This window comes from Helicoverpa zea, chromosome 5 (genome assembly GCF_022581195.2).
Source record: "Helicoverpa zea isolate HzStark_Cry1AcR chromosome 5, ilHelZeax1.1, whole genome shotgun sequence".
In the NCBI taxonomy this organism is placed as follows: Eukaryota; Metazoa; Arthropoda; class Insecta; order Lepidoptera; family Noctuidae; genus Helicoverpa; species Helicoverpa zea.
In genome coordinates this window covers 2758193-2784393 of record NC_061456.1, presented here as the reverse complement: position 1 = coordinate 2784393, position 26201 = coordinate 2758193, and the positions used below count along the sequence as shown (strand labels likewise).

General features: G+C 40.8%; 1 protein-coding gene across 1 annotated transcript; it reads left to right on the top strand.

Moving 5' to 3' along the window:
- Window positions 1-5779: 5779 nt before the first annotated feature.
- Window positions 5780-7567, top strand: LOC124630536 (catalase-like). The gene is made up of 2 exons (XM_047164484.1): window positions 5780-5934; window positions 6077-7567. The coding sequence occupies exon 2, from the start codon at window positions 6092-6094 to the stop codon at window positions 7514-7516; it is 1425 nt and encodes a 474-aa protein (XP_047020440.1). The 5' UTR covers window positions 5780-5934; window positions 6077-6091; the 3' UTR covers window positions 7517-7567.
- Window positions 7568-26201: the final 18634 nt, after the last annotated feature.

Genomic DNA, 26201 nt, shown 5'->3' with positions numbered 1-26201 from the left:
TCTAACACTATCTTTATTTTAAAAACAATGATTACCAAGGATTTTAGCTGCAGTAAAATAAAACACCTAATGTACCTACAAGCATAATTTAAAATGGTGAAACGACAGAGTATCCGCACACTGCAGACTTTTAGTTCGTATAATTGTATTTTTTAGAGTCCTTTCACTGTTGAATGGTGCTATGGTGCTTGTTGAACCAGTACGGAGATATATGGGCTCGGAGTGCGCACATTGAAACAGACAAGGCATTTTAGTAGATATGATTCAATACATGTTTCTTCATACAAAATTACATAATTAGTCTTAAAAATTATGTAAATCAATTTATGATTAGCTGAGCATAGAATACCTATTCCGTGTTGATTTGAAATTGTTGACCGTGACCACTAATTTTAAGTATTCTAAGACAAAGATGTTTAATATTCTTAGATCATAGATACTATTGTTGCATTTTTGTCGGGAAATATCTGCAGCTTGGTAATTGCAGTTTTTTTAAATTAATTATAATAATATTTCTGAATCGCTTGGAGGAATTGAATGTGATGGTCAAGTCATTATTATAATTAGGTATTCAAGAAAAATCAAATCTGCACATTAGATAATATTTTTCAAGTTCAGTTTAATTACTTTATTCAGTTTGAATATAATCGTTAGACAATTGCATTTCTTCATTTAGGTTATTAATACAACTATTTTTAGATACGTTTTCGTTGTATGTATTCGTTTATCAAATTTAGACGAATTTTAAGAAGTCACCGTTGTGTAATTAACACAATTAAGAACATACCTACTGCTGATTTCTTTCAAGGTCCAATTGGTGCGTAGTGAAATGACATTAATTTTATTACAAGCTTTTATTTAATAAAATTTTAAGGCACTTGCCCTCAACAGCTGAAATTTTGCATATACAGTCATGGTCAACTAATTAAAGACACCCCCCGACTCGAAGTGAAATAAATAGTTATGGTACTGACATGAGCTAAAGCACGGTATAAAATGTAATGTTATTATTATTAAAACAAACCTTACATTATGTTCTTTAAATTGAGGACAAAAAATATTTACTTTCTTTAATATTTTAGACATAACGCTCTATGGGAACTGAACACTAACTTTTGTAGCGGATACTTGGCTGGTCAGCTAATTAAAGACAGTAAAAGCTAAGTTAAGGAAAAAAAACGACAGATAAAAATAGTCGCCATACTTTTTTTTTAAAGTGAGTAAAATATTTATGAGAACTCAAATTAGGTAATAATTTAGGTTTCCTCCATTAAAATTTTTCATTTTAGTCCAATCAATACGACTAAAACAAATATTTTGGTAAGTAAAATGTTTCAGGCTTTTTTGAATAAAGTTTTATCATGCGGATTCATTCATACCACTTGAACTGTAATAAGGACATGGTAATAAATTTATTATTAAAGATGCCTTGTTAATGGCACTAAAAAAGTAAAGGTTTGAGAACAACTGAAAACCGACGCCAAGGAAAACTTGTCCGCAAACAGCTTTACTGTGGTGTTATAATAAAATAGTGAATCATTTACATGATTCGGTACTGGTTTTTTTGGAAGCCTTCTGATGCTAAAAGGACAACAAACGTGTCTGCAGAACTTTTAGACTACAACCGGATCGGGAAAAGCTGTAGGGCATGGGCATATGAAGATCTTACTTTTGGGAAAGCACCGCGTATCCATACAGTAGTTGGCGTTTTCTATCAAAGGTGAAAGTTGCTCTGAACAAGTATTAAAAAAATATTTTTTTATCTGATAAAACAAAGCAATTTGATAAATTCTAAAAAAAAATGATTTTAGTCACCTCCAAAACATGCGATGGAACCAAAGTACACCAAGAAAGTTCTCAAACGTAGGAGGCGAAAATGTTATAGTGTTTGGCTGCTCGCCACTGTTTGTGTAAGACCTTTCAGAGAGGTATTATTAAAAATAGGCGAATTCAAGTACTATAATAGTTCAGAAATAAGCATATTGTTATAAGCTAAGCATAATTTACCGGTCATTAGGACTTTCCAAATTAGAAAAGTTCTGAAAAACACTGCAAGAGTAGTAAAAATGATTCTTTGATCGGGCAACTTATGACGTTTTGGTTTGGCCTATTGCAAATCCAATGAAACTAAAACTGGTAATAGGCGAAAAATACCATGGCAATAAGTCGTACATGGAACATCGATCAATTTTACACAGAATTTAATTAAACATGGAAGAAAATTCCCTTAGCGACTTCTACAAAACTGACCGCTTGCTCGTTCAGGGATGTTGTACTGTTATTGAGGTAAAAGGAAATAAACCAAATATTAATACTTATTGGAATGTTTAATTATAGAGTAGGGTAATGGAATGTTTAATTATAGTGTAGTTGTAGAAAGGTAACTCCAATAATATTAATAATTTGTATTTCTTCCTCTGAGCAAATGGAGTGTCTTTAATTAGATGGCCAGGCTTCGTTATGGATCATACCGCCCGGGATTCGGATAAAGCGAAAAAAAAACTAGGGGCGGGGATTATTAAATATAGTCATTAGTTTTAACATTTCACAATGCCTTCTTAAATATTTTAAAATAGAAAAGAAAGTTCCCACGGCAATGTAAAAAAAGAAATACAGATTAAATGCCCCGGTAAGTTAAGATTCCAACAGTGTCTTTAATTACGTGTCCATGACTGTATGTTTAGTTTGGATGACAATGCATGTTAAGTTATGTGATTTGAACTGTACACAATTTATATTAAGAGCGTCATTTTAAACTAAGAAAGTAAAAAGGGAACGAGTACTTAAATCTCGCGACAAGCTTTTAAAACATAAATTGTGTCAAATATGTTAAAGGAGATTGGGCAAGAATGTATGAAGTTTGGTCCAAATGTCCACCACGAACGAGACCTATTTAATTAAATAGTCCACTTAATTTAGAGCAACTTTTACTAAGAAAGTAAAAAAAAAACAATGCCAAAAAAAAGTTATAGCCAAAAATGTATTCTTAATTTTCGGTAGTTTTTGTATGTTATCATTATTTTTTTTTTATTTTATTCCACTTCCATTTCCGCACTTTATCTAAAACTAAGATGAGTAAGACACATTTGCATATTTTTTTGCCCGATGGACGAATCACTAAACCAATTGAGGCGCCAGAAGTGCTTGAATATACTCAGCGGTGCCTGGATCTAAGAAAGTTCGATGTAACTGGCGATGTCTTCTATCTAATAATGAACAATTCTATTTTGTCAGAAAGTACGAAAATCGAACATCACGAAAAGTAATTGAAAAAATGAAATTGATAAAATCTATGCAATGAGTTTTTTGATTTTGCTATAACTTTTTTCTGGCATTATATTTTTTTTTACTTTCATAACATAAAATGCTCTATATTTAACGGGCTATCTAGCCATATAGGTCTCGTTCGTGGTGGACATTTGGACCGGAATCGCCCATTGTCCTTTGAAATGTCGTTATAAGTTGATAGTAAAGTATAGTAAAAGTTTACTTTTTCTTTTTAGCGCATTTAAATAAAAGCTTGTTTTTAATTTTTAAATTTTAATACCTTAATTTTTAACTAATACACTCTTTATATCTTAAACGTATTTCTAGAACGTTAAGTATGTTCTTCATACTTATTTTCCAGATTTCGTCAGTTATAGGTATGCTTGTAGGCTTAGATAAAGAAATACAAATAATAATAGAGATCAGCCAGCTACGCAGTAAATTATGTAATATAGTGTATAAGCGTACGCACAGACACAGGTGCACTCCCTATTCCGTCACTGACGTAGCCCGATGGGACGGCCAACTGACACGAACGGAGAAATAATAAATGCATAGGACCGACATGGTAAGGACTCAACGTAGTTACTGTGGAAGTCAAGACCGTCACATTCCACATAAAGTTTTGACTTCCATCAACTTTGAAACTCCACAACCGACTCGAAAATCGAACACAAGAAAAAAGGAATTCAGTACTGAGATACTTTTATATCGATAACGTTTCAATCTCTTCATTCCATCACCAGCAAATGTATGCGGATAACCAGCATAGTTTTCTAGTGTTTAGGTAATATTGAATCATCTAGGGCATGCGCAAGGGCGTAATGGTTGGCTAGTGGCTATAAAAGCTGCAGTTTTTTAGAGAATGTTCATTGTAATTCGTGAAATGAAGACTGAATGGTGTTTCTTGGTTTTCTATATTAGAATAGTGGCGGGACATGATGATGATCCAGCAGCCAATCAGATTGTGGATTTCAGAGATCGAACTTCGGTAAGTCCATCAATTCAATTGATTAATTTATTATTTATTTCTCATCATCAAATACATGAATTTTGTAGTTACATGTGTCATTAAACATAGAGACTGGTGTCTGAAGTAGGTTAATCCTGTATTGATGTCCCTGATTATTGGTAATTTACTTAATATTCAAATTGTTTAGTCTTATTCCAGTTTTATGATTTGGTTGGTACAGTGAACTTCTATGTGCGTATTGACTAAATATTTTATCAATGGACCATGCCCAACCTAACAATGTGTAACCATAAAGGCTCTAAAACTTCTGATCCGATAAAAAAAAATCAGGGTTGGTAAGCTATACTCTTCCCAATTAATAAAGGTTATATTTTTCCCCGGCACGGGAATAATTCCCAGTCTAACCAGATGAACCAGTGTTTTTAACCCCCGACGCAAAAACGACGGGGTGTTATAAGTTTGACGTGTCTGTGTGTGTGTGTATGTGGCATCGTAGCTCCCAAACGGATGATACGATTGTAATGCGGTTTTTTTTTTTGTTTAAAAGGAATGTCAGTCGAGAGTGTTCTTAGCTATGTTTGGTGGAAATCGGTTCAGGTCTTCAAGGTCATCAGCTCGTTTGTTAGGTGTGATAGGAATGTTACACGCTCAGTTACTTGCAAACATATGTGGGATCTGAAATTTGAAACACTAATGTCTTCTGGAACCACTGAGCTGGTCTGCTGTTTGGGCACGAAGATAGGAGACGTAACCCTGAACTGCCTTTTAGTTAACACATCGAATTTGGGCTCGTTGAATTCGAGACGAGAACCTGATGCTGGAAATGGGATGTGGCGGATGAAACCCTGGAATGCCGGAATGAAACGGATAAACCGATTTATATTTTTGCTGAAAATCTAGAATGACCAAAGGTTAATCTTTATTGTTTCTCAATCTGTGCAATTCTCCCAGAGCCAGTTTGTCATGAGGATTATTAAACAGCTTCCTTTGGCCGAGATCGCATATAGCGACCCCATCTTAAAATAAAAGAAATTAAATGAAAGAAGAAAACAATTAAGGAGCCAATCCAAAAAGCATGAAATAAAATTTAAAAAAAACCCCCGACCCAAAAAAGTACGCAATTATTATGACAAAAGGTTAAAACGCTAAACCCTATAAAAAGCAAAAAATAACTTTTAACACTACGTAAGTACCAACTAAAGCATGTCAGACTAAACTAAATTTTGACGTGTCGGGGGACCGCTTTTTACCTTCAAAAATACTTACATAAATCAAATGATAACTACCTAATTACAACATTCGTATAAAAAAACACGTATCTAAACAAAATTATATACAAAGTTATGAGCAGTATACATACATAATGTAGTAGTATATAATTACTTCTAACGTTAGGCTAATAAATTAGAGCGGTCCCCCGACACGACAAAATTTAGTTTAGTCTGAAATAACCTATAATCGATTGATCAACGCGGCTCTGCCCTAGCCACGAGCTCTTCTTTTTTTAATTAGTGACAGGAAGATAAAGTAATAAAAATTAAACATGCAGCTTCAAATAAAAAAGATATCGGCTTTCCGTGCATAACAATAATAATTAAATTACTGCAGTTAATGTTGGATAAGCCGATAAGTATTTAGTTTAATAATAAATAGGCAGTATAAAATGTTTGACCGCGTAACAGAACTATAGCTAGGTAGGTACTATAATTTTGCTTGCTCACATTGAAAGAGAGATAGAGCTACTACTTTCGATTTTATAATATGCAGATAAGTATATTACAGAAACAGATGAAGATCTCTATATTGTATATTAACCTCATGCTCTATTCTTTCCAGGGCCCAATAGGCATCATGACGACATCGCTCGGTGCGCCCGTCAACCACAAACAAGCAAGTACCACGTTAAACAAACGCCTCATATTCCACGAATTCTTTATGGACTACATTCTACATTTCAACCGTGAACAAATCCCTCCAAGAGTGGTCCACACCAAAGGAGGCGGGGCTTTCGGCTACTTCGAAGTAACACATGATATGAAAGATATTTGCAAAGCTAAAGTCTTTAGCAAAGTGGGTAAGAAGACACCAGTTGCAGTCAGATTCTCTCCTCAAGTCCAACTATTCGGCGGCGTTGATACATCGAGAGATGACCGAGGGTTCGCAGTTAAATTCTACACTGAAGACGGTAATTTTGATATAGTAGGATTAAACACGCCCATGTTCGTAATAAAAGATCCTCTATTTTTTCCTACTTTTGTTCACTCAAGAAAAAAGAACCCGCAAACATTTCTGTACGACTCAAATATGTTTTGGAATTTTTTAGTATTATTTCCAGAGGGAATGCATATTCAAATGCGCCTTTTCACTGATTTGGGCACTCCTGATGGCTATAGACATATGCCTGGATTTGGGATTCATACATTTCAAGTTGTGAATGAGGAGAAAGAAAACTATTTCATCAGATTCCATTTTGCTCCTGACGCTGGTGTGAAGAATTTGAGTTCTTCTGAAGCTCAGAAAATAGCAGGCCTTGATCCCGATTACGCTAACAGGGATTTATTCAATGCCATAGATACTAAAAACTTTCCAAGTTGGACAGTCAGTATTCAAGTTCTAAGTGTCAGTGATGTTAAACATGCGGACTTCGATGTTTTTGACGTGACCAGAGTTTTGCCTGAAGATAAGTACCCATTGAGGCCTGTGGGAAAATTAATTTTAAACAAGAACCCTTTGAATTACTTTGCTGATATAGAACAATTAGCTTTTTGTCCTTGTAACCTTGTACCTGGTATACTTGGATCACCGGACAAGTTGTTTGAATCACGTTGTTTGTCGTACAGGGACGCCCAGCATTATCGTTTAGGTGGAAACTTCATGAATATAGGTGTAAACAAACCTATACACGAGCCATTGACATACAACAGAGATGGCAGACCTCCTATTGGTGGAAATAAACAAAACATACCAAACTACTATCCTAATTCTTATAACGGACCTGTTCCTTACTTAGAGGAAAATGAAGTCGAATTGATTGAAATATATGAGAGTAAAGCTGATAATTTAGACCAGACACGTGAGTTGTATGAGAATATGAGGTTTGATGAAAAGGCTAGACTAATAGAGAATATTGTGTCCAGCTTGGGTTCCGTGACAGACCCGTTGTTGAAGAAACAGAGTGTAAATTTGCTAAGAGCTATCAATCCCTACCTAGGAAGTAGTGTTTTAGAAGGTTTATTAGCTAATAGAACTAAATATTATTGGGATAAAGATTTTTAAGTAAAATAGATGAATAACCAAAGGCCAAAACATATTATTTACACAAGTACATTTCACAAGTCTAACAATATATTCTAACTCTAATTTCTTACAACAAAACAAAAGCTTATTAAAGCAATTCTTATATATATATAAGAATATAAGAATAAGTTATAAGCTATTCTTGCTTTCGGAAATATCTGAGCAACGAGTCTCAACACAGCGTCGCAGCGCAATAATAACCTAAGGTGATTGTGAGTTGCACAAGTGCCAGGAAGATGTCGGCATTGGTGTTAGTATTTTTATAAAATAAACTAGCTTCTGCCAGCGGTTTCACCCGCATCCCGTGGAAACCTCTGCACGAACCCAGATAAAAAGTAGCCTATAGCCTTCCTCGATAAATGGGCTATCTAACACCGAAAGATATGTTCAAATCGGACTAGTAGTTCCTGAGATTAGCGCGTTCAAACAAACAAACTCTTCAGCTTTATAATATTAGTATAGATTATAGTTTCGGGTAGTTTTTTATTTTTTGATTTCTCAGGTACCCTGGATACTTATGTGTCGAAAGAATATATGTCTATTTAAACAGATACAAAGATTGCAATCGTTTTGTTTCTAAAAATGAATATGGAAGTAAGTATTGAAGAAACCGAGACATTAAAATATTTCTTTGAAAACAGAGTTTTTAAGAAACTACCTAACAACCTAAAACCAATTTGCTTTAAGAATTTCTAAACAATCGCACCTAACTCACCGATTGCTCATTGTAACTCATACCTGTTGTGACGTACTCCCAGCCTTTGACCATTCAACATTTTAAAAACTGTACACAGTCTAACAAATTGCTAACAAACACAAGCAGATTCTAACAAGGTGTAACAGCTTGTCGAAGGATTTGTTTATACTGTGGTTGTTTATGAAACTGCTGGTGAAATGGTTGGAGTAACCTGAGTAAGCTTTGAAATGCCCTTTCAATTCTCGTCGTGGGAAAGTGTTCGTGTTATGTTTTTGTTCAGTACTAAGTGACCCGACGAGGAATGCTGGCTAATTTAACAATTGGTTCTGTGCGAAACTTTATGAGAAATTCTTTGCTGCTTTCAGCTGAAAAATGAGCTATTGGCAAAAGAAAGTAGATATAAAGCTCTAAGGTTTGCTGTTAGAGAACCCAGTTCTGGGTTAAGCTCGCCTTTGTACATGTCTTCTCTGTGTTGTGTGTGTCTTTTAAATGTTTTTGTGTACAATAAAGAATAATAATAATAATAATGAGCCCCGCAGGGCATCTGAGGCGGATGACGGGGAGTAGCGACCCCGCGGGGCTATATATCCGAGTGCTCCAGGGAGAGTATACTGTCCCCCACCTCCGGCTTGCCGGAGTGAAGCATGACGGGGGATAGGTCTCCCGCCTCTTGGCTTGCCTTCATCGGCCGGTCAGAGTGGAGTCGCTAGAGCAAGGTTAGTCCTGCTCGGAGGGTAGGTGCCTCGTGGTAAGTGGCGAGTGGGCCGGTGATGCTGGACCCACAGGGAGCGCGTGATCTGCGTTTAAAGTCCGCCGAGGTATCCTCACCCTTCTCAGCCGCTCATGTCCCTGTTGCCCTCTTGTTGCTTTTCAGTGACTGATTCCCGGGGGCCCAGTAAGTGAGTTGGCGAGTCTCCACCTGCCATTTTAACATGTATTTAATACATTGTCATCGGCAGGTGCCATAGTTCCCGTAGTTTCCCCATTCCTAGTCCATTAGCATCCCATCACAATAGCCTAAGTAGTTTTCATCCATAGTTAGCAATAGTTTAGCACAGAACCGGGGATTGTCCTTGGGTACATTTCTATAGTGTATACAGGGAAAATCGTCGGTTTTGTGTCACCATTTCATTAAAGTTGTCTCAAAAGGGCTTCAGCGTGTTGGCTTCGGCCCCACGTTCGCCTCCCAAAAATCCGGGACTCTATAGTCCCGAGGTCTGGAAGAGACATACATTATAATAATGATAAAGTTATGTTAATGAAAAGAACATTATTTATTTGCTTAATTAAAGTTCATTAAAATCATGTAACACTGGTACCTCACTGGTACTCAATCGCATGCAATTATACTATAAATAGACCTAAAGATAGTCGAGAAAAGGCTAAACAAATTATTGAAATTCATCAGAAAACTTGGAGGCAACTATGTACTTAATCTTTGATTTCATTATATAGGTATACCACTATACATTTGATAGGGCAATCCAAAGTATGATGCTAAATATTTTCCTAAGAACTTTACTGAGCCACTTCGTTTGTAATACAAAAACAGTAGGAAGTATTGCAAAGCTCAAGCACCTTAAACTATCCACCGATTCGAATTCAGTCACACGCTGCAACAAATCGTTCAAGCAGTAACAACCGTCTATTTCTACATCTATACCATTTCCTACTTACGTGCAAACAGTATTATCAGCAAAGCTATTTTATTACTCAGCAAAATAACTTATAAATAAAGAGGAATGATTTGATCGTTTGTGGGCTAGGCACGGTAAGAAGTTTTCTAAGTTATACATAGTCAAAAACTAAGCTACAGAATGCAAAAAATCCGAAAAGTAAAGTACCAGGATAGCTTCAGTCACTTGAGTATTGTTCCTACCTATACTGACGGAATGTCGATCCACCAACTAACCATGTAACAGGACAGCACAACATACATGAGCATACAAATTACCTACCAAGTGTTGACGCTTTTGCTCACCAAGTACCAGGACAGCATAAAATACGTAGAGCAAATCTCTCGGGGCACGGCTGAAACCGGGTGCAACAGCTAGTTACTAAGTAAAATAAGTAAATGCGGCTTCGCTTTGAAATATTATGCGTAACCACGTTTAAGTCTGTACTCATTAGAAGAAAGCTCTGATCATATTTCATGGAGAACAAACAATAAACACCATTAGCGCAGATCTTAACATCATAGATTATGAAGCAAATTAACCGAAACACTACCTAGTGGATGGGATGGATACACCATTATATAGTACAATACATTGTCGTTCGACTGCAGGGCTGTCGAAATAAACAATTGAAAATCTTCATCATTCTTCCTTCAAATCCTGTATCGGATATCGGATTTTTAGGAAACATGATTTAGTGTTAAACAAATCATCATCATCATCATCATCATCAGCCTATAGCAGTCCACTGCTGGACATAGGCCTCTCCAAGTGCACGTCACTGAGATCGATTTTCGGCTGCTCGCATCCAGCTCCTGCCAGCCGTCTTGCGCAAGTCATCACTCCACCGTGCCTGAGGACGGTGGAGTGATGAGTTAAACAAATGACGATCTAAAATGTGGTTGTCATTGTGTGAGGGAACATTATCTATATTATTAGAGGGGTATAGGTATTATATTGTCTTGCAACCTTTGACATACTCTAACATCTAAAGTACTTAAAATTGGTGAGTAGTATTTAAGTAGGAAATGTTGCGCTTAAAAAGACCTTTCGAATGATATACGAAACATTACTAGAGGGAGAGAATAGTAGTAGTCCTTAAAATGCGAGTTGAATGTTAGTCACATCGATGTCCCGAGAGGATGGCAACGCCCGTCTGCATGTCAAAAAGCTCAGGATATGCAGACATTAATACTTGAAATACCCTGTATATTCACGATGCCGAAAGCAAATTGTAAGGATAATCGCCATCCCTATAAAACTACATTAGCGATACAAATCGTAAAATCTACAAGGTATTGTTGGTTAGCGCTAGCAAAGACACCACAATGTGGGTCCACACTCCATTCCTGTGTCAATCAGAGCGACGCGAGAACGATATTCGATACCATGTATACGATACCAACTTTCTCGATTGTACATCGCATCTCTCATTCACTAACTTTTTAATTCAACTGGACCGTTGATTTTTCCCACGATATTATCTTTATTTATTTTTTGCAGCGTTACATGTTAGGTTCGTATCGCTGATTTTTATACGGTTATGTAACCGATCTAGAAATCGTAAAACGGTAATGTCATAATAAAGTGTAATGATCTCGTATCATACGGAATGGTTGAGTTTGCAATTAAAAAGAAATGTTGGCGAAGATTTTATATAATAAAATTCTAATCTGGATGATTTTAATTGCTTGCAAACGATGTTGGTATTCTATACTTTTTACCATTGATGATCCTAGCCAACCAATTTTAAGAAAAAGTTAGGTAATTAGGTACTGAAGCATTTTTATCAATGGATATCCAAATCCGACTAATTATAGCATAAGTGATCTTGATAACGACAAGGAATATTAACGGTATGAGATCTGAGGGTATGAGGTCAAAGAACCTATAATTTCGTCAGGATAACAGTACAAACGCCCAAAAGTCCCGTTCCTTTATACCATGTCATACAGCATACCATTTAACCAGGTTCTGTCACCACAAAATTATATGTATAAGTAAGTAAACAATTCTAGGTAAGTATATCAATGTGGGACAGCGAAATGTCTTTTAAACTGAACAATTTATACCGCGTGGGAAAGACCTGGTATATTTCTGTTTCTCGCTCAAGAAGGATACATACTGACTTAATAATGTGAGTGTAATAATGACCACCTCATTACGTTACATCATGACCACTCGATTTATTATTGTATTTTGATTTGACGAGAGATATAACAGGTTGTTTTAATTGTGTGTTTATTTGTTTTGGCATATATGTATGTAAGTTAGTACGAGTGTGTTTGTTGGTTGAGTCTTCGAGTATAAAGCGGATTAAGCATATTTTTCCTTTGAAATAAACTGCGGCTACTGTAAGAATGTTGCGGGATTTTTCAAGAGTAACCTTGGCCCTGGCCCTTAACTAAAGGGTTCCAAAGGAACAAACGTAGATTTGAGTCATTAAAAGACTGACACCCTTTTAACTATACCTCAAGCGTCTAGGTTAGTGAAAAGTTCTAAAATATATTTTTATCTGGAGCCTACACAAAGAGCGTGAAATAACGCAACTCACAGCTTTAGCATTTACATTACATATAAGGACGTACATACATATATAAAACACGAGCGAACCCACGCTCAAAACGAAGCTAAGTACGATAGCAATCAATAAACGCAAGGAAGTGCATACGATCGAACTAATTTGTTAAACCGCGAACAGCTTACAAGGCGCTATGTGCACCCGACTGAAGTAAATAGGTAACGACACATGGGTAATGTGTTGCTACCAAATTAGAAACTATTACATGTATTTAAGGCTCATTAATACATACCTATACATTCTGATCTATACTCTGCCTACTGTACTAATTTCTGGACTCTGCCTCCGAATCAGTCTTTCGGTGAAAGGTCGCCCATGTAAAAGGTTGCCTATAACCTTTATAAGATAAAGGTTATAGGCAACCTTTTATATATGTATATTATGAATTGATACATAGGACAACTTTAAAAAAGCTGAGGGGATTTTTGATTTGGTTGAACGACGTAATCTCTAGAATTCTATATTCCATTTGGGAGAAATCTTTTAACATACCAACCTATGTTTTGTAAACATATACCCATGTTTTAACAAAATAAATTATCTTTTACCAAGGAAGATGAAGGATTTGTTTTCAATAAAGTTAAGCCAAAGGCGAGAGACCCGTCCTCTGTCATGACAGAGGACATTTTACTCCGGTCGGTCATAGGAGAGGGACACTCTCCATGGAGCACTCAGTACCCACGGGGTCGCTGCTGTGGGCTTATTATTAAAATAAAGATCTTAAAACCTCAAAGTAAATGCTACCGCCTACTGCTCATTCAGTATTCATTGATATGACATAATTGATTTCACTACGGTCCCATTCAAGTGCCCGCTAATGTAAGATTGTAATCAATGTATGCAAATGTGTTGTACCTGTAACGGAACGTATCCGTTTAACTTACTGATGGACGTAATATTGTGCTTGAAATGACCTGGTTTTGTCTGAGCTGATGAATCAACCTTTGGTCTCTTTAAGGATGAAAACTTCTATGTTCAAGTTCCCACAAACAATTTTGCTTATTAACCGTTTTTGACGTGTCTCGTAAAATAAATCCGAAAGCAATAAGGATCGTTTCTTGTTTATGGGAACCGTTTGCCTTCTAGGGTTGTTTGTGTAGTAACAATTCTTTAGCAGTCTTTCGGGTATATAAATTTTGACAACCTTGCGAGGTGCCTTATTAAAAGTAGGCTCTATAAATTACTCAGATAAAGAAAGCCTACGAAGGATCGGACTAAGAATATTTTCATATATAAGTCAAATACTTATTAAGATTTGGGTCAGTAGACTAAACGCTTTAATAGCATTAAAGTTTTATCGAGTGCCATAATCATTGTTATCAAAGTTTCTAATAAATTTTTAATGTCCAAGGGCTAAATATTGGAATGTTACACACGCTTACATAATTGTCCGATTATTACACAACATATGGATTCCATTACATAAATTCAAATCGTACATTTAAATTATCAGCAATCACCTTTACGGTATTGTAATAAAAGCCATTTAAAACAAACATATTGTAGGTTAGGTTTCAACAAACTTACTTTTACAGCTGACAATGGCGCTAGTGTAGCAACACTTTCACTTCGAATGTTCGGAGAAGCTTTTAGTATATAATTTGGCCACTAGCAAAGTTAAGTTGGTAAATAGCAAGGAAGTCGATTGCTTACAGATAGTTTAGCATTATCAAAAAATAGATCTGTAATTATTCATTGTCTAGTGCCTCGCCCGATTTTATTACGAATGTAATTACTGTAATTTTGGTAATTAGATTAAGATATCGATTTGTGATTGGTAAATACTATGATTATTGATTTATTGGCTCATTTGTCTGCAAGCTCGGTATTTTGGAGAGTTTAATTGCATGATTTACGTTATCTTTGACGCCTTAAGCGGCTATTTTTGAAAAGCACTTTGTCTTTGTCCAATTGAGTGAATACTTGAAAGCATCTTTAAGAAAGAAAGAAAGAAACATTTATTTGTCGGAATATGGGTTTTATTTAGAACCATTTCATCTTACATAATAAATACAGTCACATAATACAAAGGTACTTACAAAATAAATACATTCAGAAATAAGGGATGGCCTGTAGCCGTAGGTAATGCTTAAACATGAAGTCCGTGGTTAACGTTCAAAAGCTCTGCAGACGCTAAGAGTGACCTACTTGTGATACTATCATATTATGGAAATAGGAAGCTCTTTTCTTTTCCGGTTTTTATTTAAATTGTCCATACATACCTACCAATTTCATCATAATCGGATTATCGCTTGGTCAAGGTGTGACACACAAATCGCATAATTATTTTAGTAAGGAAATGAGGATTTCCTTTCAATCACCACAGCATACTTAATACTTACCTACTGTACATAGGTAGAGGTACATTATTTTCTTAACAATGCTTGGGTACATGTGAGATGACTGTGAGACTGACTCTATGACCAGCGATCCATGTCAAATAACCCAATTCACTAATGCGTAAGTGCTCATTGACTTTTTATTTGTAGCTGTTGGTTTCATTAGGCCTCGTGCACACTGCAAAATTTTCGTTGGCCGATAGTTTGAACGGGCTCTTAAATCAGTATGAAGATTTAGTGGTAGTAGGTATAGTTGGCTACCCAATTTCGGACATGGACAATCTGTACGAACAAATGCGCAAGGAGAAGGGCTATCTTCTGAATTGCATATATAAGCGTCCATCTCAATCATCATCATTATCCTCCTGTCCTTATCCCAATTTTATTTGGGGTCGGTGATTTTCTTCTTGCATACACGTCCATACCTTTAATGAAAAAACACTATGAAGTACCAAAGAAAGCAACACTCCTATTGACACAACCAACAAAAAAAAAACAACTTAATCAAACTAACAAACATTTCCGAGACACCACCATTGTATACCGATTCCCAGATGCTTTCCACGTTACGTCACAAAGTCCCAGATACTTCTATCAGCCAGATTGCAATTAGCAAGGCAATTATCATACTTCCGTTCGTTAGTATAACATAACAGTTTAATATTGACAGGATTGAGAGCTGGTGATTGTTATTGAGGATATCGGTTATGGCTGACAGGTTATAACGCTATTTTAAGCTTAGAGTGAAATGGTGTAAGTGATGGGATTTTGTAAGCTGTCGCCAGTGGAAGGTTAGTAATGAGGTCTAGACTATGATTGTGAAATTCATAAAGAAACTTAGTTCTGGATTTTACCTACAAAATTTTCTTGTTTGTGACATCTAAGTTTACTCAGTATTAGCAGGAGTAATGTGAATCATCTGCCTTACCTTTTATAAACTATTTAAGAAATGGCTTCCGATCTAACCAGACCAGCCAGTTTTTTACATTTTGCGTCTGCTTAACTGACTACCTCAACCTATTAGGTACTAACTAATATCTAAGTTTTATATTCAAGTCCTGTTAGAACCTTTAAAAAATATGTGAGCACAAGTAGACTAGTAATATAAATGACGGTATATTAACCTCTCCGACACTTTCCTGCAGTTCCGTCTGATTGGTCGTAACTTTCATTAGAAGACATTAGAGGTAGTGTAGGGTTGAAGATAATCCTATCGTCTAGTGTTACACATATCGCGGCTTTCTAGAGAAAACACTACGTTTGCGGTATGTTGTGCAACGCACCGGAAGGTTCAAATACCGTTAGCAAATCCAATTGTATCTTGGTGGTAAAAAAGCTGCTCAAACAATGATAATTATTTTTCGAAGTGTATGATATTTTTTTTAGAAGTATTCCACTTACAGCATCAAAATCTTTAGCACCAATCGTTTCAGCACCGGTGGGTATTTAGCATTGGTGCTGAAAAAGGGTCTAAAAAGTAGGTACTTAATACATTTCATTTACAGCACCAATTAAACCAATGGATGTATAATAGAAGGACCAATTTTTTCCTATACTTTATTCAGTAACGACTTCAAAACATTCTGTATACAAAATACATACGAAAACACCATTTTGTGTTATCGGACTTCATGATCTTCAATTAGTAATCAATTTCTTTTCTTCGGCGAACTTTTCTTGCTCGAGCTTATATTATACAGGCACAACAACAGTTTTCAATACCATATCATTTGTGCAAATGCTACTGGACCCTAGCACTAATACTTTTTGCAATGATAACTGAAGAATGTTACCCGATATGTTCGTTGACAGCTTCTTGAAGGTTTGTTTTTGTTAACTGTTCGCTACGTGTTTTTGTTCTAAGAGGTTTTTATTTGAGTTGTGTTAATGAACTTTGAGTTTAGGTTGTTGTGTTACCTGTCATTGATAGAGATGGGTTTGTTAAAGGTACATTCATAAGTATCTATATTTTTATACTTATATTATACCGCTAAAGAATTTGTTTGTTTCTTATTATTTGAAAAGGTTTAGATAGCCTATTTGTGGAGAACTTTTACCGTTTTTACAGGTGCGCGGAGTTATGCTCGTTGCTTAGTTGTTTTATAATTATAATATATGCCTAAATTACACCATTTTAAGAATCGTAACATCTACAAACTAAAAAATGTATAGGTAATCTCGAGCTATTGCACCCATTAAATATTTCAATTAAAAAAATGGTCTTTGACAGCATTTGCTAACGCTACCAAAAGCGTCTACTATTGTAACATTTTGACGACAGAGTATTTACGAGTACACCTCCTCCGACGAGATGAAGTGATATACCGCCATTGTTGTACATACCTGCCTTATGTAGGTACTGTGTAATTAAAACTAAACTATACCTAATAGATAAAGTACCATCCATAGGACGGAGCGGGAAGATGAAGCTTTAAGGTTTTGTTTGCAAAAGAATTACTTTTGTTAATTTTGATTAAATAGTGAGACAATTGAAAATTGTGTTCAGATAACTATTTTGTTAACTATTTCAAAATGTAAGTTTTTTTAGGAATAGTAATATTTAGATGTCTCACATAGTCATCTTACTAGAAGTCACTGAATGAGGATAAAATCTTATTGCAATTCATAGAGTTGGGACAAAACAGTAAGTTTAACCATCGGTTTAACCAGGCCAATTAAGTAGTTTATTGTATTACAAACAGTTAAGAGTGTAAAGGACGTGGCACATTACAGCAGCACGGCAACAGCACGGCTCCACACCAGCATTTAAGTTGTCATTCAATTTAGAGCATTAAATCGTGTATATTATAATATATTTCGTAATGTCAATATGAAAAAGCCAACGGCGAGCAGTCAGCGTGCTTGCCGCTTCCACACAACTCGACTCGCCGCCCGCGTGCTGCAAGCGAGCGGTCCTCATGCGTACAGCGCGCCGACGGCGTGCTAATTGCGCGCCGACTCCGAGCCGGCAGCGAAACAATGTCATTACGTCGTGTTCAATCATAACATCAATCATAATCGTCTTAAAATAATATTGAGTTTGCGGTGACAGCAAGCTTACACCCCGCCGCCGGCGCGCGGCCGGCGCGCCGACGGCGAGCGGACAGCGCGTGGTTGGCGCGCTGGCAGCTAGCCGTAGTCTTAATTCGAGGCGACGCCGTGCTGCAGCCGTGCTGTTGCGGTGCTGCTATAATGTGCCACAAGCTTAAAGCTAAACAAGCATATACATTAAAAGCTATCAAATTACATTAGTGCAACTCTTAAAACACTCCATAAAGATAGCGACAGAAATTATGCGCTAAAGGCTTCTTATCGCAGAAAGTAACGACTAATCGCACTTGAATGGCGATCTTTAGTTGCACGTATCTGTGATTGGGGCGTTTCATAGGCGGAGTTTGTAACGACGCACGTAAATCTTATTGTGAATAGACAAAGAAAGTGCTTTTGTTTGGTTGTACAATACTATTATCCTGGGCCTGCGATTTTGATTGGACTTTAGTATTGTGTGGACTTCATCTTCAGCATTTTCCTAGGATCTTGAGGGTGGATACGACTTCTATTGGCTTATATGAATGTTGTTATATCAGATCCCCACAACCTATAGTCACTTGATAGTACAGTGAGACAAATAACTTTGAAAATTGCCTTCAGACATGGCGATTCAGTATTCAGTATTTTCAAACTATGTCTTTTCTGCGTTTATTTAGATTTCCAAAACACGGAGGAACTCATCTTGACAAAACCACCCCTTATGCTTTATCGACTCGTGTGGCTGTAACTTAGCCGCGATGTCCTCAAAAATCTGTTTAAATTCTTCCCAAATTATCTTCCCAAATAAAGTCTAACATACCTACTTCCCAAATGATCTCTCTCATCGTTAAAACGTAACAACACCATGATCCGGGGTCGGCAATTAAGTGCGGCTAATTTGTTCTAGCATAAGGAAATAGCCTGCAATGGCTTCGTGAGGATCAAATGCAGGTGCTTGCTGCTAAGCTGAGGTGAAAGGGCCAGATGTTGACCCTTTTTTTTTTTTTTTTTTTTTTTTTTTTTTTTTTTTTTTTTTGTTTCAGCTGAGGAAAATGCCTGACGCATACACACACCGCCCGGGGAGACGGTGAGGTTATGTGGGGCTTGCACCCACTAAAAACCTCAGCGTTTGTGCCGTCTTCTGCCTTTTAGAGAGGGGCCACGAGGACCAAAGACGACTTTCGTGACCTCTCGGCAGTGGCTGGTCGCCTCCATCTACTGGCGATCCATCTCAGCAGCAGCTCGTGCAATGCAGGTAGCAGGAGTTCCCCGGTCTGCTACCCACTGGCTGCTGCTAGGGCGGCATCTGGGCGGCGTAACGCGTCCGACGCCTGCCTACCCTCCGGCGACGAATTGGGTCCGCATGAGCGTCTGCCTCACGGACCCGCTCCGCCGCCTCCTTCTGCGATATTACTTGTTCGCAGAAGGTATCTATGGCTTTCCAGCCGGCCTCGCTGCCGATCATCACCCTCACCAAATTCGGCAGCGTGAAGTCCTGTCCGGTATTTGCCGCCAACGCATTGCGCTGCTCGTCCCAGGCGGGACACAGCTCAATGGTGTGCTGCGCTGTATCTGGGCTACTACCGCACTGGTGGCACACGGGGGTAGGTTCCCGTCTAGCCACCTTATGCAGGTAGTAGCCGAAGCAACCATGGTTGGTCAAAATTTGGGTGATACGGAAGGACAGCACTCCGTGCCTTCTTCCCACCCACTCTTCGAGAATTGGCCCTATTGCCGCCGCAGTCCAATGACCAGCAGTAGGCGCCGCCAGTCTATCCTTCCACTGGGACAGGACATCCTCCTGCGCCTGCTCGCGCCATCTTCTCACAAGCTCGGGCGGAGGACGGTCGCCGCTCGAGCGAGCATTAGCTCTCCGGGAATAAATCTCCGCGAGCACTTGTGCCTCTAGATCCCACGGGGGGGTTCCAGCCAGGGCGCATGCGGCCTCCGCAGAAACGGTCTTATATCCACGGATGACCCTGTTCGCCATGATCCTCTGTGGCTTACGCAGTAAAGCCCTATTTGAGGGACTCCTCAAAGAATCTGCCCACACCGGTGCTCCATAGAGCGCCATCGATCTAACCACCCCCGTGTATAGCCGCCGACATATCGCGCTTGGTCCGCCCGAGTTCGGCAACAATCGACCAAGGGAGGACGCAGCATTGATTAGCTTTGGCTGAAGCTGCAAGAAGTGCTCGCGGAAGTTCCACAATCGATCTATTACCAGGCCCAAGTATTTCATCTTGGTTTGAACTCTTACCCTTGTAGTCCCAAGGGCAAGGTGGGCCCCGGCAGGTGGACGACGCCGGGGTCCATGAAATACTAGGGCCTCCGTCTTCTCCAGAGCAACGCGCAGTCCGAGCGCTTCAATACGGCTGATGACCAGGGACACGCACTGGATTGCCGATTGAGCTGCTTCGTCAAAAGTCTCACCCCGAGCGGTAACGAGGGTGTCATCTGCATAGCAAATTGCACCCTGCCCGGCGGTAAAGCCGCCACGCAGGGCCCAATCGTATCCGATGTTCCACAGGAGTGGTCCCAGGACTGACCCCTGCGGAACACCGCACGTAACAGAGCTCCGTACCATGCGCCCGTCGCGTCTCTGGTAGCAGACGCTCCGTCCTCTCAGGTAGTCTGCCACTAGCTGCCTCAGGTACGTAGGCACTCCGTGGAATTGGAGCGCTTCACCTATGCAGCTGAATGGCAGACTGTTAAATGCATTGGCGATGTCCAGTGACACCGCCAACAGCACGTTCCCTCCGGCGACCGCTTCCCTCGCCTCTGCTTTCAAGCGCAATATGGCATCCACAGTCGATCGTTCGGCCCGAAAGCCATACTGGGCATCCGACAGGTTGGGGCCGGTCGTATTAAGGTGTCGAGTTATGCGGCTGGCCAGAATCCCCTCCAGCATCTTACCCGCTTCGTCTAACAGGACAATGGGTCTGTAAGCCGAAGGTGAATCTGGCGGCCGACCCGGCTTTTGCAGAAGCACTAAGCGTCCTTCCTTCCAAGGCTCAGGGAACTGTCTCGACGTTAAACACGCGTCGAACAGTTCCTTCAGCTGATCCTTCATCGCATCGCTTAGTGCCATGGCTAGTACCTTGGAGGGTACGCCATCCGGGCCGGGAGCTTTATTCTTGGAGCGCGCCTTCAAAATCACAGTATTCATCTCCGCCTCAGTGATTGGCAGGATCTCCTCTTCATCGTGCTGTTCCTCCTCAGGCGGAGCCATAACTGGAGGTACATGTTCTGCCCGATTGGGAAATAGGGCTTCCACTACTTGGCTAAGGAACTGAGGTTCGAGGGCCTCCGTAAGTGGGGAGCCCTGAGCACGAAGTTTGTTCCTTGCTGAGAGATACGGGCGTCCCCAGGGATCGCGGTTAAGGCCATCCAGCATCTCGCTTCTGCTTTGATCTTTCGCCCGGATTATCGCCACCCGCAGAGTTTCTCGTGCAGCCTGATACGTCTCATAAAGCTCAGCCTCTAAGATGTTAAGGCTGTCGCTGCGCTGGCGTCGCCTGCGGACGCTAGAGTAGCACCTCCGCGCATGAATACAGGCCTGCCGGAGGCCCGCCATTTCCTGAGACCACCAGTAGACCTCCTTCTTAGAAGGTCGCCGGCGCACACGAGGCATGGCCGCATCACAGATCGCCGTCATGGCGCTCCGGAAACGATGGGCCCCGACGTTGACGTCGGCCGCTTCTGAGCGTGTTGGTGGCAATAGCCACGCCTGAACAATGGCGGCCTCTTCCAGTAATTCTCTATCAAGCTGCTTTTGTGCCCATCGTGGAAACTTTTGGGCATTCGAATGTCGAGCAGCAGCGTCATTGTATGAAGACACAGATACATCCAGACGAATGTATCTGTGGTCGGATAAGGTTTCAGTATCCTGCACAACCCGCCAATCTAGTACGCGCGCGGAAAGAGCCGGCGTAGCGAAAGTGAGATCCACTATTGAACCCCCGTTCCACCGCACGCACGTGTTAACTGACCCCCTATTCAAAAGAACGAGTCCAGTTACCGCCGCCCATTCTTCGACAACACGTCCTCGTATGTCAGGTCGGGAGGAGCCCCATGCAGTAGACTTCGCATTGAAGTCCCCCATAATCAAAACCTGGCTTGGTGCCATCCGAAGAACAGAGGCCCCAAGTCTGTCAAGGAAGTCTTCAAACTCGGGAAGGGTCCTATTCGGAGAAAAGTATACGCCGAAGATGATGACCTCACCCCACTTAGCTGCAACGTATCCCGAGCCCCTTTCCTTGAGTGTAGGAGGAGTGCAGTTGGGATCCGCTGAGCCGATTATAGCTACAGACGAGTCCACGTCACCCACCCAGTTAGGGCGAGGAGAGACAAAATATGGTTCTGCAGCTACGGCCACGCCTATCGACCACTCTGCCATGGTTTGCAGAAACAAGTCCTGTGCACCGGCACAGTGATTTAGGTTCGCCTGGAGTATTTTGTGATTACGGACTTGGTCCATTAGAGTCCTCGATAATCATTTCTATCTCCTGTTGCCTTTGGTCTGGCAATACTTCGCTATGGGGCCTGATGGCCTGGATGTTAGCGGCCGTCTTCCCCCTCTTTGGCTTGGCTGGGGCCTTACAGCCCTTTCCTCCTACTGCGTGATTTGCGGGCAGCTTTGCTGCCTCGCAACTCAGGCAATGGGGATCGTCAGTGCAGGTATTTGCCTTATGACCTGGTTTTCCACAACGGTAACAAAGTCCGGCGTAGTCCACGGTAGAAGTGCATAGAGGAAAGGTATGTCCTAACCCCATGCACTTATAGCACCGTATAGGTCTTGTCTCCAGAACCTGAACCTTTGCGGAGCTCCAGCCAACGAGAAGTCGATTGGCTTCGCCTAACATCTTGGCAGAGGCTACGGGGCACCGAATTCTGGCAGAACCGGCTCCTCCAGGACCAACACGAATTGCGCTGACGCGCACCGCCTCCTGGGAGCAGCCCGTCCTGCGCGCAACCGCCTCACATATGTCATCTTCGGTGACAGAATCGTCAAGGCCGACAATGCGCAGTTCGGCACACTTTGTTGGCCTTGAGATCCGGATGCCCTCCGGAAAGATCTGGCGCAGCTGTTCAGCTACACGATCCGCTTCTGCAGCGCCATTGGCTCCCGTGAACTCAAAAAGTCGAGCCCCCGTTGCAGCTCGACGGTATCTGATGTCGGTGATACCGTTGTCTTCATGATTGGCCGCTTGTCTGGCCTTTGTCAGGACATCTTTGTAAGTAAGCCCCTTTTCTGCTGCCTCAGGTTGAAGCGTCAAAACGAGGGCAGCTGACTTCGGTTCGCGAAGCTTTCTGCGTCGATTCCGTGACTTTTTATTTTTCTTCCGTCCTTTGGCTTGTGACGACGAGGGCTTAGCACCGCCTAAGATGGTGGCAGCGGCCTCTTTCGACGTAACAGCTTTCTTTTTATTCTTCCTGTCTTTCTTCCTATTAGAGGCAGTTTGCCACTCCTGCTGTGGTTGCGCAGACGACGGTGCCTCTGAGACTGAGGCTTGAGTTGCCGCGATGACAGTTGCGGTTGCGGACGCCTGGCTTGTACCAGCCGCAGCACTCTGCCGCTGTTTCTGGGCTGCCGTCTTTCGATCGGCTGCTAATGGAGGGCGAAGATTCACCTGTGGTAGAAGGCGATCTTCAATCCCCGCCATACGAGCATCCAACATTTTGCCTACGCGGTCAATAACGCCACGCAGCAGCTCGTCGTCTACTGTGGACTTTTCCGGGGTGGAAGATATCGACGGCTGCGGTTGCTGACGTGGCAAGTTAACTGAGTGGAGACGCAACGAGAGCATCTCCTCTTTGAGAGCTTCAATCTCCTTGTCCTGGGATCCAACCTGCTGCCTCAGGCGCTGGATTTCCAGCTGGAGGCGGTTAGTCTCCTCTGTGGTACTCCTGGCAGCGAGCATCTCGACGCAGCAGCGCACCTGCTCCGCCGCTTCTCTCATGGTACGTTGACTCGTACCTTTAAGGTTCTTTGATTTCCGGATGGACTCCAGAAGAACCTCCACATTCTGGATGCCTGTCCGCTCCAGTCCTGCCACCGAGCTGTCGGTGCCCGTAGGTGGCAGTAAGGAGCATGCGGCTTCCACGTCCATCGCTTCAGAGACTCGTCTGATCCTTGGTTCAATCGAGGCCTGAGACGTGTCCGTATCGCTTTCGTCACTTAAGCGTGACGTACTTGGCCGCCAAAAGCGTCCCCTTCCATGACGGCCAGGCTTTTCCTTGGCCTTCGTCGGCACCTTGGGAGGCGGCAGCAACTTATCGTCACTGGACGCCGCCTCATACTGCCGCTTCTCAATTTTCCTCAGCCTGGAGGACCAAGGTTCCAGTGATGCGGATGTGCCGGGCATAGAACCCAGCGACTCTACATCACAAGGAGTATTTCCATCCTTCTTTTTACAAACATCATCCAATCGGTCAGTATCAATAATCGGTATCCGGTTTTCGCGCGTTTGGTCGTTGGTAGAATTGTGGCAAATGTTGTCCCCCCCAGAATACGCGGGACAGACAGAGCCGTTAGACGGGTCTGTGGAGGATTCTCCCATTTGGGTACCTCCCTGGGGTACGCTATCTGTTACATGTGCCATTTCCATAAGGTTCCTTTTAAGGGTGAGGTCCCTATCTCCCACATTCTTGTCTCAATATATACATACAGATATATACAGTAATATATTTATCATAATTCTAATATTAATACTATATGTTATATGTACACTATAAAATATAATATATACTCGTATAAATATAACCCTGACCCGCACCATCCGATGACCATAGCTATGGCCCACAAACGGTGCATTCCCTTCCAAAAATTCCAGCCTGCTTACAGGAGCAGGGCAGATCGTATGTATCACCAAAGGTGTAGGCTAAAACCCCTCAACATTCACAGCCTGATTAGATCAAGGAGCGAATCCCATACCACCTGAGCGGCCAACCAAGGCAGGAGAGACAGGATTGTACAACTTAGTGATTTTTTATAGAGGTTTTCTTCCTCGCGACCCTGTAGTCAGAGCCCCCGTTCCGCTCAATGAGGCTTACGGGTTGTCCGACAGTAACCGAAGTCGACGTCTAGCCAGCAGAAGTAGCACTGACTGACCGAACCTGCCGCACGCGATCGCTTTCTCTACTGAGGAGCAATCCCATCACCTGGTTTTGGTCCGCGCCGAGTAAACCCGGTACCGCACATATCTGTGCGGTATTCCCCTATCCGCCACCTGGGGACGCGCCCGGTTGGAGACCAGAAACTCCACCGGGGCCAGATGTTGACCCTGCCGCCTTATTCTGTTGAGAGAGCCTGGTTTATTTAGTGTGGTGTCGTCGGTTTTGTGCTATGGTTACTTACCCTTTTCTCATTGGTTTGTTGAAGAGTGTTTGAAAAAGTAGTGGAAAGAAATTGCTCATATTCTAATTATTTGGTAAACAATAATTTAGAAACTTTATCGAAATAATTTTCCTGAAACTGAAAACAGAGATGGTTAGAAATTTTAGTATCTTTTGTTATTGAATCAATATGTTACTGGTATGTATTGAGAATTTAACAGAATTGTAGAACTTCATATATTGTTTGAGGATGCCATATATGTAGATACCACTTCAGGATGTCAGAATATACTCATCTAGCTGTTCCCCGTGCTTCCATATATTATCGAGGTAACTAGTTCCCACACCCAGATAAAAAAATGTCTTTTCTCAGGCAATAAACTGAGTTCATTTCATTATCGTAGTTTTTCAGTTTAAGCGCGATAGACAGACAGGACAACTTTGTATTGTATGAATGAAATATGGAAGTACATAGTTACAGTTTAAATCTTAATGAAATACCTCACACACCAGAATAAAGGCATTCTGAATAAAAACAGCTCGTGCGTGCTTTAATGCTTTTGTCGCTTGTAAGTGATTACACGCCGAGTAGCATGCACTCACTGCTTCGTGTGGAATGCACACTATAAGAGAAACCACAGGCTGCAAACTTTCAGTCGGCCGACAGTTTTTCGGGCTCATAAATCAGTATGGAAATTAATGAGAGCGCGTACATAACAACAATGAAGAAAGCAAGAAAGAAAAATCGTTTATTTACAACCCAAGACTTACACATAGAATAAAAAGTACAAAACAATAATAGGTTGAGCTAAATAGATCCAGTTTAGACAGACAGTTAGTGCTTGACGCTGGCTTTCAACTGCACTTATGTCGAGTTGCGGGTGTCAATTGGTATGAAATAATTTATGCTTTATCAGGTATTTTACCGGCATCAGATGAATAATAACTCTGAATAAATTCATGATATTCTTAAAAAAATTAGCCTCTTCGAGCCACTGCGGTG